The sequence below is a fragment of the Mustela erminea genome, chromosome 7 (genome assembly GCF_009829155.1).
Source record: "Mustela erminea isolate mMusErm1 chromosome 7, mMusErm1.Pri, whole genome shotgun sequence".
Taxonomy (NCBI): domain Eukaryota; kingdom Metazoa; phylum Chordata; class Mammalia; order Carnivora; family Mustelidae; genus Mustela; species Mustela erminea.
Window position 1 is genome coordinate 123480409 of NC_045620.1, and position 17508 is coordinate 123497916.

The following is a 17508-nucleotide window of genomic DNA, read 5'->3' on the forward strand; positions in this document are numbered from 1 at the left end:
CTTCTAGTCCCTCTCCCTTTTTTTTTTTGAGGGAGAGAGAGGGTAGGGAGGGGCAGAGAGAGAGGGAGAGTCTTGAGCAGGTTCCACTGTGCAGCACTGAGCCCCACACAGGGCTCAGTCTCATGATCCTGAGATATGAGCTAAGCTGAAGTCAAGAGTCAGGTAAATGACTGAGCCATCCAGGTGCCCCCAGTTTGTAATTTTTTTTTTTGCTCTCTGCACAGGTACATGGCATTCACTACCCCTACTATGTTGTACTAAGAATATGAATAGAAGACTTGTCTAAAATTAGAACTTTTGGGAGGGGGAAGGATCAGAGAATGGTTACTTGTCTATTTCACTTTCATGCAAATAAGGCAACCCCATTTTGAGAAGAGGGTTTTTAAACAACATTGACTTTAAGCAAATCAGCATATAGTTCTTCACCTAAAGATAGTTTTTTTTATTTGAAATATTTCTAGTAAGTTTTATGTAAATCATATTTCAAAATCAAATTATTTAAAATCATATCATTTGCCATTTAAAGGAGTCCTACTATGAATTGTTTTATTAAATCTGTTCTCTAATGTCCTGTTACTTTCCATTCACATTTTTACTTACTGGGTTTACAGGTTGTTTATATGTACTTGGAATTCTTTATTGCTGTCCCGGATCTGTTGGAATCTTAACATTTTCGTCTATTTTCTTTAGGTCTTTGTGCTATGGAAGTGCTTCCCCTTGCACTACCTTCTCCACCTCGTCAGTTATCAGAATCAGAAAAGAACCGGATGGAGGACCAGGAGGAAAATACTTTAAGAGAGTTGCGGTTGTTTCTCAGGGATGTAACCAAGAGGCTGGCCACAGATAAACGCTTTAACATCTTCAGCAAACCGGTGGATATTGAAGAGGTCTTGTTTCAGTAGTGTGCAAACAGTGAAGTTGAACTGGCTAAAAGAAAAAAATGTTGACATCTTTTTTTGGAAGGAAAAAAAACAAAGGCATGGATGAATATTACCCCTAGCCTGTAAAATTTTAATCCATGTGATAACTACTGATGTCATCAGCAAAAATCTGGTGACTTTTGGATGAAAATAGTGACCAATTTGTATGTCCTCTTAATTAGAATTGATCTTTGTGATCTCTATCTCTTCAGTTTAAGAAGAGGATTAAAAGTTACTTTAGTGAAATGTCCATACTAGACTATTTTTATTCCAGGATAAATTTTGCTCTTAAAAAGTATATTGGTGTTAACTAACCAATACCAATTAATTTTGGCATTTTCCAAATTATGTATACCTTAGCGAAAGTGGTGGCAAAGAAACCTGAAATTTATCTTTCATATTTTGGAAATGCCTGTGACTAAAAGATGCTGTTTGAAGTTAAGTATATCCTATGTAACTAAAATTGTTTTTCCCTGCAAGGATTTTCTCTGCTCCCAGTGGAAAATTTCTCACTTTTATGTGTATTGTTTTGTGTCCTTGTGGGAGCATGGTTTGTGATGATAAGAAAAGAAATTTTCCATTTGGAATCTACTATAATACTGTAGATGAAATTTGTTTTGTTTTGTTTTGTTTTGTTTTTGTTTTTGTTTTTTTATCCTGGGATAATATAGTGTGTGGATGAACACAATGCAGTCTTTACTGACCTTCTTCTTATAGTTCAGACTCCATGTTTGAACAGCTTTGGTGTTGTTGGTTTTAAGTTTTTTCTTCCATTTTTTTTTAATTTGAATTATGAAATGATTCATAGTTTAATGTTGTGTCCTTGTGAAACCTGTACTTTTGGACCTGAGCAGATTCCTTTGGAATCATTACGTCATGTATGACCAGAAAGAATAAGCTAGCATTATGGGTTTTTTCCCCTCTGAAAGTAGCTATTTTTCCATTTTTGGTTTTTGTTTGTTTTTTGGAGTAAAGGGACTGTCTGTAACTTTATTTGTATATTTTTATTTATCCACAATACATAGTTCTATCCATTGATTCTTTTAACAACCTCACAAGGTCATTATTATTCTTACATTGCAGCTCAGGAAACTGAGGCTCCTAGGCAAGCAACGTAGCCAAGACTGAAAGATTTTTTTGAAATTCAATGTCCACATTCCTTACCTTATATCACAGCTATACCTTAAATCTTTTTCTACTGAAAAGACAGGAATTGCCTAATTTGCCTTAGCAATTAATACATAGCATTTTACATTTTTGGAACATTTTTTCCCCCTCTTAGTGTTACCAGATAATCTTAAAACTGTCAGCCTACTTTAAAGATTGAGACAGTGAGAGAGGGAACACAAGCAGGGCGAATGGAAGAGAGAGGAGAAGGCCCCCCGCCAAGCTGGGAGCCCGACGCAGGGCTTGATCCCAAGATCCTGGGATCATGACCTGAGCTGAAGGCAGAAGCTTAATGACTGAGCCATGCAGGTGCCCCTCTGACACTTAATTGATAAGGGCTTGACCTCAAGTCAGCCTACTCTACTGGGAGTGAACCAGTTTTGCCCTTCCCCCAGAGAACTCTCTTTCATTCTAAACAGAAGAAATGATCAGATTTCAGATGCCATCTGTGGTAGAATAAAAGTTTTATAAAGGTTGGTAAGGCATTGGAAGGGGATAGAAAATGTTGATTAGATAAAACTTCTATTCAAGGGTTATGTTTTCTTATTTTCTGTTTTCTTTTTTTTACGTTCATTCTGCTACTGGTTCTTTGCTCTTAAAGCTGAAAACATAGAGGTCTCTCTGAAGCATGAAGGGAAAACAAAACTTTTTTTTTTTTTTTAACATTTTATTTATTTGAAAGAGAGAGAGCAGGGGTAGGAGGGTGAGGGAGGGGAAGGGTAAAGGGAGAGGGAGAAGCAGACTCCCCGCTGAGCAGGGAGCTGGAGTCAGGCTCATCCCAGGACCCCTCGATGATGACCTGATCCAAAGGCAGATGCTTAACCAACTGAGCCATCCAGGTGCCACACAAGATAATATTTAAATAACCTAAAAAATAAAAATTTATATTCAGATAATGAATTTGACATGTCTAAAAACTTTATGGAACTCCAAAGCAGACTTCAGAGAAAACAGAAGTTTAGAAAATAAACATTGAACTTAAAATTAGATATTGGAGCAAAAATTTTACAATCTTAGGAATGTAAATTTTTAGAAAATATGTAATAGAGAGTGAGAGAGAAAGTGAGCATGAGTGGAGGGGCGGGGCAGAGGGAGAGGGAGAAGCAGATGCTTAACCAATTGAGCCACACAGGCTGCCCCGATAATACAAGTTTTTATAGTGCTTTGCAGTTAATAAACAGTTTCCGTATGTACACAAGGCATGCCAAATTGCCAGAACCAGGAATCTAACTAATATCTTCAGAGCTCTTATTTGTTCAGTATAGCTTCACTGCCTCCCCTATAAGGACATTTTCAGCTTCTAGAAATTAAAAAATTATCACATGCCCACACAGTTACCTAAAAATTTTTAAAAATGTATAAAATATGTATATGTTTGTGTGTGTGTATTTACAGTGGAGAAAAAGTAACCTTTATTTTCATAGAACAGAAATTATCCTAGCTCCAGAATTTGGTCCTGGATTAATTAGATGTTTCTAAGACTGCTTTTGTATCAAACCTGATTATTTGATTTGAGATTTGCATCGGGGGAGGCAATAGGTAGATAGGTTGGTAGAGCTTTCTTAGTGGCCAAATGTTACAAAACACTGGGCAAATCCTGACTTACTACCTCCTATTTTGAGTTATCTCCCAGAAAGTTGGCACATAGAGCACATTTGCTTGCGAATTCATTTATCATTAGGGAAGTCCAAGCAAATTTTTACTAGTCATTGAAGGCAATACTTATTTTTGTTGTATAATTTACTCAGAATGTTTGTAATGACTCCAAAGGAGCAGAAAACACTTTCCATGAAATGATTCACTCTGGAAAATGAGAAAGAAAAAATTTTTTTGTTTTAAGATATTAAAGAGATTTACCAGAGGACTTCCTTAGTAATATGAAAAATCTATGTTTCTTAATTTCCTTCAAAAAATTTCTTGAAGTAATATTTATTGATACTTACTGGGTGCTTTTACGAATACATTTTCTTCTCAGGTAGATCCAAAGGATCGGGGTCGGTGGCGGGGGAAGCTGACAAAATTGGCTTTTATATTTCAAAATGAGAAACATTTCAGTGTTGATTTAGATATGACTTGAAACCGAAGCTTTCATGGAAAGTTGACTTCAAAGTAGTAACTTTAGTAGTATAAATGTTCTATAACTTTATCCTTATTTGTAATCTTTAAGATATTTAGACTTAATTTTTAAATAACCACATGGTTTTGTGTTTTTCTGAGTAGGTCATATGAAATAGAAGTAATTTTCATTAAAATACCCTCTTTGTTTTAGGTTTCAGATTATCTTGAAGTAATCAAGGAACCAATGGATTTATCAACAGTAATAACTAAAATTGATAAGCATAATTACCTGACTGCTAAGGATTTTCTGAAAGATATTGACCTCATCTGTAGCAATGCTCTAGAGTACAATCCAGATAAGGACCCAGGAGGTAAGGAGGCTCTGGGCAAGATTCACTTTGGTGACCAATAAGAAGTTGATTGAAAGTGTAAATACTAAAGCATGCCCATGTTTAGGTAGATAAATTAGTTGTAAGGACATATTATTGTATTTAGAAACTTCTTTATGAGGAAATCATACTTAATTGTAATTACTATTTTATTAAATAATGGGTTTAAATTAGGATTTTATATTTTAGGTATTCTGTTCAGTGTTTAGTTTTTACTTTTTGTACTTAGATTCTTATTTTGTTCAGGTAGGATGGAAAACTGAGTAATTGAGAATTGAATGTGAAATTTATTTGTTTAGTAAACACCAGTGCTGATAAACACTGGGAATTCCAAATTGATGGGGAACTCATTATAGGATAAGTTTATATAGTAAAAGACCCCTTTAGGTAGACAGCGTGTATTCTGTCGATTGTGGGTATTTTTAATGTTACTTTATTGTTTTGTTCCTAATCCCACCCTGTACTCAAATCTCTAGTCCCAGCTCTTTGAGTACCCTCCAGGAAGGACCTCTAGGAACATATCTGTAGTTAAAACAAGATGAATTGACTGATTCATTGTAACACGAAAGAATATATATCATACGGAACTATGTGGGATTTGAGCTTGTGCTAAGGATTTTGGAGAGGATTTAAGAAAGTCAGGCATTTTAGTAGATTGGATGCTCTTACAAAGTGGGGGTAACTTTGTGATTAGGTATTTTAAGAACCTAAAAGGCAAGAAGAATGGAGCAAGGCTAAAACTGGGATGGGGAAAGAAGAAACAGTCATTCGTATTATCCAGGAAGGGTTATATTTGGTTATTTTTGTAGCTAGGACAATGTTCATGCTTTTGTCTATGTTTAGATATGATTATGGAGTGCTCTTAATTTTATCTTGATTCATCATGATCACCAAGTGGCCTTTTCTGATGTTGTGTTCTTAAAATTGTATATGTTTAATATGAGTACACCAAGGCCATTTTAGTATCCCTATCTGCAAAATAGGGATAATTGAAGTATTCTTCTCATTGGGGTGGTTGTATGGGTTAAATGAGAAAATGTATTAGGTTAAATCTTACGGAACTACCGTTTTCATATGGTTCAACCTAAGTATATTAAGCCCTTAGCATAATGCCTGAGACTTGTTAAGTGTTCCATAGAGGTTAGTAGTTCATATTTTTATTTTTGTTATCATCATTAGTTTATTTAAATTGTGCCTTGATTTTTCATAAAGTCGTTGATTAGTGGGTACCTGTTTATTAAATTCCCTGGACCACATTTAGGAAAAAATCTAGGGACTGATAGTGAAAAATAAATTTGAATGGTTAGAGAAAGCCAGTGGAGGTCACTCCAAATTTGCTTAATTATAACCACATTGGGTTAATCATAAAGGTCAATCTGATCAATTCAGATTTTTCACCCTATGTTCCTTAATTATAAACACATTGAAATAATACTACTTTTGAGGAAGAAACCATGGTTTTTGGTGCATAATAAGCTTTTCCTATCTGATGCAGTTGTATAATCAAAGAATAAGGCTCTATCTCACAGAGCTGACATGGTGCACTTATAACTTCTTTCTTCACTGTTTTAGATGCAAAGAGTGTGATATAATTCAAAAGCACGATTTTGGCTCTTAGATTATTTCGTATCTTTAAGTTAAGAGGCTTATTTTTTTCTTAGCAGCAGAACCACTTGTTATGTATTAGGAAAACAACCTCAGGGTCTGTTGTGTAGCAAGTAGAAATTACATGAGTGTTGTATTACTTTTACAAGCTCCCATGAGTATTTGGAAGCTTACAGTGTTCTGTTTTGCAGAGCTCTTGGCCATTTGGGAAAAAAACTAGCATATACATAGAAGACAAAAGCCAGTATTTTGGAAGCTATCCATGTTGCCTAAGTGTTTACCCAGATTCTCTCCCTTAAGGATGATGTGGACAGCAATTAAATATGTTAGCCAGAAGGATTTTAACTTATAGTTCTAAATGTAACTAGTATCTCAGATATTTGACCCTAATTATTATCTTATGGGTCTGTATATGTTAAGCCATTCCCCATTCTTTGTCTTGTAGACAATACATTCTCTAGCCCCCAATCTCATTCACAAACAGACCATTGAGCTCATTTTGGTGAAAGTTCAGACTTAGTCTTGTAGTCTTCTCAGAATCTTCTGTTTTGTACCAGTTTGCTTAGGAAAAAAGCTCACAGCTTTACCCTAGCTTTTGGAGCCCTCTGTGGGCTGTGCTTCAACCAAACCCATTAATATTTTCTATTAGTGTTTGTGAGTACCATGTACTAGTTACTGAACCGGGTGCTTAGAATACAAAGATGATTGTGATAGTCCTTGTCTCTTAACGGTAGAGATATTCAGATGTAATACATGTTGAATAATTGCTCTGTGGCAGACATTATGCTATGTGTTATGGTATTAGTTTGAGAGAGTTTTCATAACAAAGTGCTATAGACTTAAAGAGGCTTAAAGAACAGAAATTAATTTTCTTACAGTTCTGGAGGCTCAAAGTCCTAAATGAAAGTGTCAGCAGGTTTGGTTTTTCTTGAGACTTCTCCTTGGCTTGCAGATGGCTACCTTCTTGCTGTGCCCTCATGTGGTCATTTCTCTGTGTGCACAAACCCTTGGTGTCTCTTTATCCAAATTTCCTCTTCTTACATAAGGACACAGATTGGATTAGGGCCTATTCATACAACCTTATTTTACCTTAATTACCTCTTTAAAGGCTCTACTTATTTTTATTTATTTTTTTAAAAGATTTATTTATTTATTAGAGAGAGTGCAAGAGTAAGAATGAATGGGAGAGGAACAGAGGGAGAGGGAGAGAAATCCTCAAGCAGAACCCCTCCACACCCCACCTCGAGCACGGAGCCCGTCATGGTGCTCATCTCAGAACCCTGAGAACATTACCTGAGCCAAAATCAAGAGTCGGATGCTTAACCGACTGAGCCACCCAGGTGCCCCTGTAATTATAATAGGTTATTAAGGTATAGAGATAGCATAGAAGTGGCAATTAAAAATTTTGTCTTGAAGTGACCACAGATGATTATAATGCAGTTTTATAAGGTCTCTGTTAGAAATAGGTACACGGGGGCGCCTGGGTGGCTCAGTGGTTAAAGCCTCTGCCTTCGGCTCAGGTCGTGATCCCAGGGTCCTGGGATCGAGCCCCACATCAGGCTCTCTGCTCAGCGGGGAGCCTGCTTCCTCCTCTATCTCTGCCTACCTCTCTGCCTACTTGTGATCTTGGTCTGTCAAGTAAATAAAATCTTAAAAAAAAAAAAAAAAAAAAGAAATAGGTACACAGTATGAATAGAGCACAGAGGAGAAGACACTACCCAGAAATGACTAAGGTTAGGAAGGGCATTCATTCCAGGCCGAGAGAAGTAGTGTACAAGATTCTAAAAAAAAGTGAATGTGGCTGGAGAATAGGGTGGGACAGTGTGGAATCGGGTGGAAGAGTGAATGGAAATGAATTGATTCCCCTTCTCACCAAGTCTCCATTTACTGAACACCCATGTGTGAGATACTCTCTTATGGATAAGTTGTGGTCAGTGCTGGAAATGTACAGCTCTGGCCTGGAAGATGCCTAAAGCCTATGTAGTAGGCTTAGTGAGATTGAACACAGAGGGCTTAGTGACGGATTGATTAGATGTGACTGACAGAAATCGAGAATGATTTCTGAGTGTTTGGTCTGAGTGGTTAAGGACTATGAGGAGGAAAACAGTGGAGGAACAGGTTGATGGGCATTATGCTATATTTAATTTCGGACATGTTAGTATGAGTTAACTTTTGGTGCACTCAGATAAAACAGATATTGCAGAGTAGTAGTTGTGTATACAGTTCTGGAGCTTGGGAGACATTTGGGCAAAAAACTTGGTTGGAGTTATCAGCGTGTAGGAGTGAATGAGATCATAGAGGTGGTATACGGGATGAGAAGAGAGAGAAGCCTAGGAGGAATCCTCTCCTAGGAAATTTAGGTCCCATTTCTCAGTTTAGGTCGAGTCTTACTGTTGGAACTTACGGTATCTTTGTTAAATGTATTGCCCCTCTTGGGAGAGTGTACAGCTTTTTCTTTGTAAACCGGTTTTATTGAGGTGTAAGTTACATAGAGTACATTGTTTTTAAAACTACATGTATCTTTTAAAATCCACTTACCCTTCAAGGAATACTAAAAGCTACATTCGTGAAAGTGGTTTTTTTTTGTTTTTTTTTTTAATGTCCTTCCAGTTACAAGTCATCCCTTCATCTTGGAATCATAGCACTGTGTAACTTCTCTGAGACAGTTTTTACCTACCTCTCCACCACCTGCTCCCTTGGCCCGAGGTGGTTACTTGTTCACATATCCTTATACCTTGTGTTCAACTCTAAGCTGATTGGGAACAGGATCTGTGCAGGTGTATGTATGGAGCATGTTTTTAGTAAATGTGGCCAGTGAGTAAATTTCATCAGTTGTTCTCTTGTTAGGTACTAACTGAAGGAGTTTCAAATTACATAGAAATTATAAAGTGGAGACATGATAACATAATGGAGATATGAGCCAGTAAATACACGAAATATCTTTTTTATGAAATAATTTGAGTTGAAAAATTATCCCATAAAAATTAGTTTTGCTTAAAATGTTAATCTTTCTTTAACCCGCTGAGCCACCCAGGCATCCCAAAATGTTAATCTTTCTTAATAATTTTATAGGAAAAGGACAGCTAATGTACTTCTGTTTGCCAAAATACAAAAGATACACTGATGCATTGATAATAGTTACTACATTCATAAAAGCAGTGATTCTTTTTAAATGTAATTTAATTTTATTTAAATTCAGTTAATTAACATATGGTGTATTATTAGTTTCAGAGGTAGAGGTCAGTGATTCATCAGTTGTATATAACACCCAGTGCTCATTGTATGCTGATCACAGTTACCCTAGCCCCCCACCGGCCTCCCCTTCAACAGCCCTCAGTGTGTTCCTATAGTTAAGAGTTTCTTATGGTTTGTCTCCTTCTCTGATTTCATCTTATTTTATTTTTCCCTCCCTTCCCCTCTATGCTCCTCTATTTTGTTTCTTAAAGTTCACATGTGAGTGAAGTCATATGATAATTGTCTTTCTCTGATCGACTTACTTACTTACTAGCATTATACCCTCTATACTAGGATTATACCCTCTAGTTCTATGCATGATGGAATGGTAAGCTTGCTTGCTTGCTTGCTTGCTTTTTTGATGACTGAGTAATATTCTGTTTCACACACACACACACACACACACACACACACCCACACACCCCTCACATCTTCTTTATCCATTCATCTATTGATGGACATCTGGGCTCTCTCCACAGTTTGGCTATTGTGGACATTGCTGCGACAAGCATTGAGGGGCAGGTGCCCCTTCAAATCACTGTGTTTGTAGCCTTTGGATAAATAGTAGTACAGTTCCCGGGTCATAGAGTAATTCTGTTTTTAACTTTTTAAGGAACCTCCATATTGTTTTCCACAGTGCCTGTACCAGCTTGCATTCCCACCAACAATGTAAGAAGGTTTCCCTTTCTCTGCATCCTTGCCAACATCTCTTGTTTCCTGACTTGTTATTTTAGCTATTCTGACTCGTGTGAGGTGGTATCTCATTGAGGTTTTTGGGTTTTTTTTTTTTTTAAAGATTTTATTTATTTATTTGACAGAGATCACAAGTAGGGAGAGAGGCAGGCAGAGAGAGAGGGGGAAGCAGGCTCCCCGCTGAGCAGAGAGCCTGATGCAGGGCTCAATCCCAGGACCCTGGGATCATGACCTGACCCGAAGGCAGAAGCTTTAACCCACTGAGCCACCCAGGTGCCCCCTCATTGAGGTTTTGATTTGTATTTTCCTGATGCTAAGTGATGTTGAGCATTTTTTCATGTGTCTCTTGGCCATTTGTATGTCTTCTTTGGAAAAATGGCTGTTCATGTCTTCTGCCCATTTCTTGACAGGATTATTTGGTTTTGGGGTGTTGAGGAAAGTAGTAATTCTATTAATTTTATAGATACTCATCAGTTTGCCCCAAAAATGTAGGTGATCCTATCTTTATTTTATAGATACAAGGGTGTTGAGGCTCATAGGTTACGTACTTAGTGTGCATATCCACAAATCTTATATGGAACAACTGAATGGATTGAGTTCTGTCCTCAGAGCCAGTGTGTGTGGTTTTTCGTTGTGCTTTTATTACTTTCATATTATGTGGCTTTTGAGATTCTTAAGATCATAAATATGAGACAAAAGAAGTAGTAAATACATAACTTACATTTTAAAACAAGGATTTTAAGTCTGATGTCCATGAGAGTCTATAGAACAGCATCCGAAATTGTATACATGTATAATTTTTCATTTTCATCACATGCTTATAAGGTTCTAAGATTACCCCCTCCCACCTTTCAAAAAAGATGAAGTTTGAAAACATGACATCTGTTCTGGTTTTAATGTTCTATAAGCTTATGATTCTTTGCTGTGTATAAACATAGATACAATTCTAAGCTAAGAATGATTAAAAGTAATTACAATGATAGTCACATGAAAAATACTATTTCCTCATAAATGCAGATGCTCTTCAGAATAAATTCCTTATCCTTCAGACCAGCGGGAAATTTTTATGGTTCTTTTTTTCATTCATGCGTTCATTCATTCATTCATTCATTTCCCATTTAAGTGTGGATGGAATATGGGTGGGAGGCATACATTTAAAAAGAAAGACCACTGAGTTATTTTAGATTGATAATGTGCCAGATACATGGCTTTATGTTTTCACTTCTCTCTTTCTTAGCTTTTTCAAGCTGGGGTAGAAAGCCAGTGGCAGAAAATTGTGGTATCACATGCACCACAAACATTGTATTATCAGCTTGAAAGTATAGCTACTTCTAAGGATGTTTAATTTAGGTTTTTATTGTGTAGTATCTAAAATTTAGAGCAACTAAAACTTCTAACAGTAGAGCAATAGTTTTGAAAAATTAAGTTACATCCTAGTTTGGATTTTTACATATCGTTATGGTTTGGTTTTTAATATTTGAAGTTACCAGGAAACTTCTGATTTTGTCTATGATGGGGTAAAAGAAACTGAATTTTCCCTCCTACCTCAAACAGTGAAAGAAACTGAATAAAATGTGTGAAAAAACAATTTTGAAGTCATTGGATGTCAGGAAATGAAGGATAGTGTTCCCCAAAAGATGAGAAACAAATAAGTTGAGCACTGTAGTTGCTTGGAGAATTTCCAGACTGTGGTACAGGAAGGAAGAAAGAGCCCAGGCAGGACTTGGAAGTCTACCTGAATTACAGAGACAGAGCTGGGAATGTAAGGAGGTCAAAGCAGGTGGAGTTCTCAGGGCAGAAAGAAAGCTGCACAGAGAGCACTCTGGAGATCTGCAGAAGATCCTCTTCCTGTCTTGAGCTGAACACTGGTGTATACTTGGGAGGAAACTGTCTGAGACCAGAGAAAAGAAATACTCCTTAAACTCGAGGAGGGCTGGTAGTAGTGCAGCACATAGTTAGAGCTAATAAACCAACAAGGAGATAAAATGGGATCAAATATAAGTACACATCCAAAAGAAGTAAGAGAAAGAAGGAGAAGGGAACAAAGAGCAAATGGAACAAGTGGAAAATAAATAACAACCTTACAAATAATCACATCAGTTACAGTGAAAGTAAATGGTCTATTTTGGCATAGTCTCAGTAGCTTAATTTTGCTCTTGTTTGCCTTCCCTGAGGAGACTTACCTAGAAAAATGTTGCTAAGGCTAATGTCTGGGAAATTACTGTCTGTGTTCTCTTCTAGGAATTTTATGGTTTCAGTTCTCACACTTAAGTCTTTAATGCATTTTGAGTTTGTTTTTGTGTATGATGTAACAAAGTGGTCCAGTTTCATTTTTATGCATGTGGCTGTCCAGTTTTCCCAACACCATTTGTTGAAGAGACTGTCTTTTCCCCATGTATTTTCTTGTCACTTCTGTCATAGATGAATTGCCCATGTAAGCGTGGGTTTATTTCTGGGTTGTCTATTCTGTTGATCCGTGTGTCTTGTTTTTGTACAGTACCACACTGTTAGTATTCTTACAGCTTTGTAGTACATCTTGAAATCTGAAATTGTGTACCTCCAGTTTTGTTTTCCTTTCTCAAAGATTGCTTTGGCTACTTGTGGTTTTTTGTGGTTCAGTGTGCATTTTAGTATTCTTTGTTCTAGTTTTGTGAAAAATGTTGTTGACATTTTGATAGGAATTGCATTGAATCTGCAGATTGCTTTGAGTAGCGTGGACATTTTAACAATATTAATTTGTCCAATCCATGAACATGTAGTATTTTTCCATCTATTTGTATCACTTTCAGTTTCTTTCTTCAGTGTTTTGTAGTTTCCAGAGTACAGGTCTTTTACTTCTTTGGTTAAGTTTATTCCAATGTGTTTTATTCTCTTTGGTGTGATCAAATGTATACTTTAAATATGTGGAGTTTAATATCTCTAATATATCCTTTTTGTTTTTAAGACTTAGGGAAGAAGAGAATGTTAAATAATAAATTCAGATTATACAGTTGTGGTTTTTTGGTCATAGATTCTTGAGACCTATATTCATTTATCTTCATACTTTTATGCTATTTCCTTTGGATATTTGTTTTTACACATATCAAAATAAACTCTTTAATTTCTGACATTTTTCCTCCTTCCCTCTCAATTTTTTCTCTAATTTTTTATATCTTTATAAGTATTACTTCCATTTTCCCATTTTTTATGCAAGAAGCTAGAGAGTTATCCTTGATCCATACCTCACCCTGCACTTCATCATCAAGTTGCGTTATTGAGAAGATATTTCAAGTCTGTAGTCTTCTTTTTTTCACCACCCCCACTCTTACCCACCCTCGTTCAGTTTGCTCTCCTCTCTCACTAAAAAAAAAAAAAAAAAAAAAGAGCCTTCTGATTATGTTCCCTGTTTTTATTCTTGACCCCTTCAATACAGTTCCCAGGTAATGGCTAGAGATGATCTTCTTTTTTTAAAAAGGTTCTATTTATTTATTTATTTATTTATTTATTTGAGAGAGAGAGAGAAAGAATGAGCACGTGCACGCCCCTGAGCAGGGGTGATCAGAGGGAGAGGGACAAGCAGACTCGGTGCTGATGTGGGGCTTGATCCCATGACCCTGAGATTATGACCTGAGCCAAAGTCAAGACATGGTTGATTAACTGACCGAGCTTCCCAGGTGCCCCTAGAGATGAGCTTTTGAAGATCTTCATTTAAATCATGTTGCTTCCCTGTTCTGATCTTTTTAGTGACTTTTCATTGCTCTTAGATAAAGTGTGAGTCCTTTAAATAGTCAGATTCCCATTTGTCTCTTGTACTTTTTTAAAATTTTTAAAAATATTTTACTTATTTATTTGACACATAGAGAGAGAGAGAGAGAGCGAGCGAGCCAGTAAGAGAGGGAACGCAAGCAGGAGGGAGTGGGAGAGGGAGAAACAGGCTTCCTGCTGAGCAGGGAGCCCAATGTAGGGCTTGATCCCAGGGCCCTGGGATCATGACCTGGGCCGAAGGCAGACACTTTAACAGCTGAGCCACCCAGGTGCCCCTCTTTTTAATTTTTATTTAATTAAGGCTTTATTTATTTATTTATTTGAGAGAGGGAGGGAAAGACAGAGCAAGCACAAGGGGGATGAGGGGCAGAGGGAGAAGCAGACTCCCTGCTGAACAGACACTTAACCAGACACTTAACCAACTGAGCCAACCAGGTACCCTGTTTATTTGTATTCTAACCACAGAGGCTGCCTTTTAGTTTTTTGAAATCTCTAAGATCTTTTTACTCCAGAACTTTCTCCCATGGTATTTTCTGAACCTACGCTGATTTACCCCCCACTCTTCAGGTGGCTTCCAGTGCGTGCTTTCAGTCTCAGTTTAAATTCCATTTCTTCAGAGAGGCCTTTGCTTACTTGTCCAATTCAGATTTACCCCCACACCAAATACCATGTGGGTTTTCCTCATAGCCATTACTCAAGGTTTGGGGGGATGTGGGAAGGGTGAGGGAAATGTTTATATGTGTGTATGAGAGATTATTTGATTAACATCTCTGTCCTATACTAATATGAAAATTTTCTTCGAAGTGGGGACTTCTCTTGTTCATTACCATGTAGCGTTACCTGGCTCAGGTTCTGGTACAGTTGCCATTATTTATTGAATGAATGTTTAGAGAAATGTGTTGCAAGGAAATATACCAGTGTTGCCTTTTGAGTGTTACGTATTTTTGTAAGATTTCCACCATGAACTGTTATGGCTTTCTCATAAGAGCAGTTACAAAAAAATGTCCATCTATACTTTTTGCCTTTACTAAGGTTGAAAAGCAGATGTTATTTTGAGACTTGGGGTTTTAGTTCTTGACACTTTGTAAAATAAGTGACCTTGATATATTTACTTGATTTTTATTTTTTAATTTTTATTTCTAAAAAATATTTTATTTATTTATTTATTTTAGAGGAGTCGGGGTGGGGGGAGCAGAGGGAGGGGGACAAGCAGACTCCTGGCTGAGTGCGAGCCCGACACTATATGAAATTGAGAGTTGGATGCTTACCCAATTGAGCCACCCAGGCACCCCTTTCCTTTTGGTATTTCAGAGCTGCATAGCTCTCAGAAGTCCTTTTTATGTTGTACTGTTCATGAATAGGGGCTTCTGGATTACTGTAAACCAGAGACTCCGTGCAAGTGTCAGCTGTAGTTTACCTAGCCAGGTAGACGGGTGTGTGTATTTCCCTTCTTGATTTACCTGTGATTTTTTTTTTAAGATTTTTATTTTAATTTGACAGAGATCACAAGTAGGCAGAGAGGCAGGCAGAGAGAGAGGAGGAAGCAGGCTCCCCGCTGAGCAGAGAGCCTGACACGGGGCTCAATCCCAGGACTCTGGGATTATGATCTGAGCCGAAGGCAGAGGCTTTAACCCACTGAGCCACCCGCCGCCCCTTATCTGTGATTTTTACACTGTCTAGCAGTCTTCAGCTTAGAGTGTCTTGCTGTATTTTTTTGTTTCTGTTAGGTTTTTTGATAGGTCACTGTTACTTAGGGTGTATTATCTTCAGGGTATATTATTTTCTTCACAGTTTTGACCAGTTTTAACTTATGGAGAAAATTAAAAGATTCTCTGATCCTCAGTATTTATCTGTGACAACTCTTATGCTGGGCATATGGTTAATGTCCTCTGAATCTCTTAACATTTTTTTATTGAACATCATACATTTTTGTTTTTTAAAAATACAAAATAAAGCTTTGTATCTTTGAGATAATGAGTTGTTCAATAGGCCTTGTACAATTGACCCTGAAGGACACAGGTTTGAATTACATAGGTCCACTTACACATGGATTTTTTTTTATTTCTGGTAAATTCAGTACAGTACTATAAATATATTTTCTCTTATTTTTTTTTAACATTTTCGTTTCTCTAGCTGTATTGTAAGAATATAGTATATGATACATTTAATATACAAAATTTGTGTTAATAGATTGTTTATGTTACCTGTAAGACTTCTGGTCAACATTAGGCTATTACTAGTAAATTTTGGGGGGAGTCAAAAGTTATAGGTTTTTGACTATGTGAGGATTTGGCACCTCTGACCCTCTGTTGTGCAAGGGTCACCTGTACTTTGAAATTCTAAAAAATAACAGTTTTCAGAGAATTATCAAGGTGACTAAGTGGTGTATTATATTCATATTTTACTCATCATTTAAATGAGCTTGTTTCTCACCTGGAAATGCTTTTTACAGTTTTATTTAAATGTTTGTATTCTTTGCTTTCTCTTTTTAAGATGCCCTTTGTTTATGTTATTTCAAGTATACCAACTTTTTTAACAGATAAAATAATTAGGCACAGGGCTTGTACCCTGAAGGACACTGCACATGCCATCATTGCAGCGGAATTGGATCCAGAATTTAATAAACTCTGTGAAGAAATTAAGGAAGCAAGAATAAAAAGAGGTGAGTTATGGAAATGAGCTTGCTCCTGAAGACCAAGAAATCACTGAGTGTTCCCAAATGATGTTTCTTTAGGGTTGCTGGTATTATGAAAATAATCTCCTTTGAGGCATAGACTTTATATATTCCTGATACTAATGTGCCATGCAAATTCTCAAATGTATTTTAAAATTTTACTTTCTGTGACAGTTTTAGGAAGTACAGCAGTGCAAATTACAGAAAGTTCTTTTCAGTGAAATTTTTTTTTGTAGGAGTAGATCTGTTAATTTTTGATTCTTATTCTTAAAGGATTTGTAGGCTTTCATATCTGTAGAGGGTTTACTTTTTAAAAGTTTTTAGGAATACAGTTTGTGTTTTCCCTGTTGGCATTTATGTGTAGTTTTATTAATATAAAATTAACAGAATTAGCAAATACGGTTTGTTCATTCAGTGTATAAGCTTGTCCTTGAGGAACTCACTTAGTAGGAGACAGAATTATAAAACAAATCAAGTACTGTTGAGATGTATTAATTGGTCGAACATGTTTATAGCACAGAGGAGAGACCTCTTTTTAGGGATCCCAGCATTTTGTCTAGAGTTTGGGGAATGATTAAAGGAGTGTTGTTTCTAGTGGAGCAGAAGAAGGGAGGCAGTGACAGAGGAGGAGGAGGTATTTGTAAGCACAGCAGATAATAGCATGTGTAAAGGCATAGAGATATGAAATAACATGGTATATTTGAAGAACTACAAACTGGTATTGATGAAGCTTGATGGAATGGTGGAAAATAAAGGCGAGCAGAGTCAAGGACACTGAAATTAAGAAGCTTTTTCCCTACTTTGTTAGGCCTTCCCTGGTTACCTAATCTAATATAGGCACTGGCCACTATAGCACATGGCATTTTGTCTTTTTTTTGTGTCTCTCTTTCTTATTTGGAATATAAGTATTATGAATGGCTTATTTGTAGCTCTACTGCAGTCCCTAGAACTATCCTATAAATATTTGAATGAATCGATGCCAATGCTGAGGAGCTTAAGACTTTATTCTGTAGGTCAGTGTTTT

The 17508-nt window shown here is 36.7% G+C and overlaps 1 protein-coding gene and 1 long non-coding RNA gene across 3 annotated transcripts in view; both read left to right on the top strand.

Moving 5' to 3' along the window:
• Window positions 1-17508, top strand: part of ATAD2B (ATPase family AAA domain containing 2B) — a 151071-nt gene that overhangs the window by 118247 nt on the left and 15316 nt on the right. The window contains exons 21-23 of one of the 2 annotated variants that reach the window (XM_032353194.1): window positions 691-887; window positions 4357-4516; window positions 16350-16472. In XM_032353194.1, coding sequence (XP_032209085.1) covers window positions 691-887; window positions 4357-4516; window positions 16350-16472 — 480 coding nt within the window. The remainder of the gene's footprint in view (window positions 1-690; window positions 888-4356; window positions 4517-16349; window positions 16473-17508) is intronic. The other variant, XM_032353193.1, reaches the window with a different exon arrangement.
• Window positions 7316-7930, top strand: LOC116596117. Its single transcript, XR_004288002.1, has 2 exons — window positions 7316-7605; window positions 7819-7930. It is a non-coding gene; the product is annotated as an uncharacterized LOC116596117 (long non-coding RNA).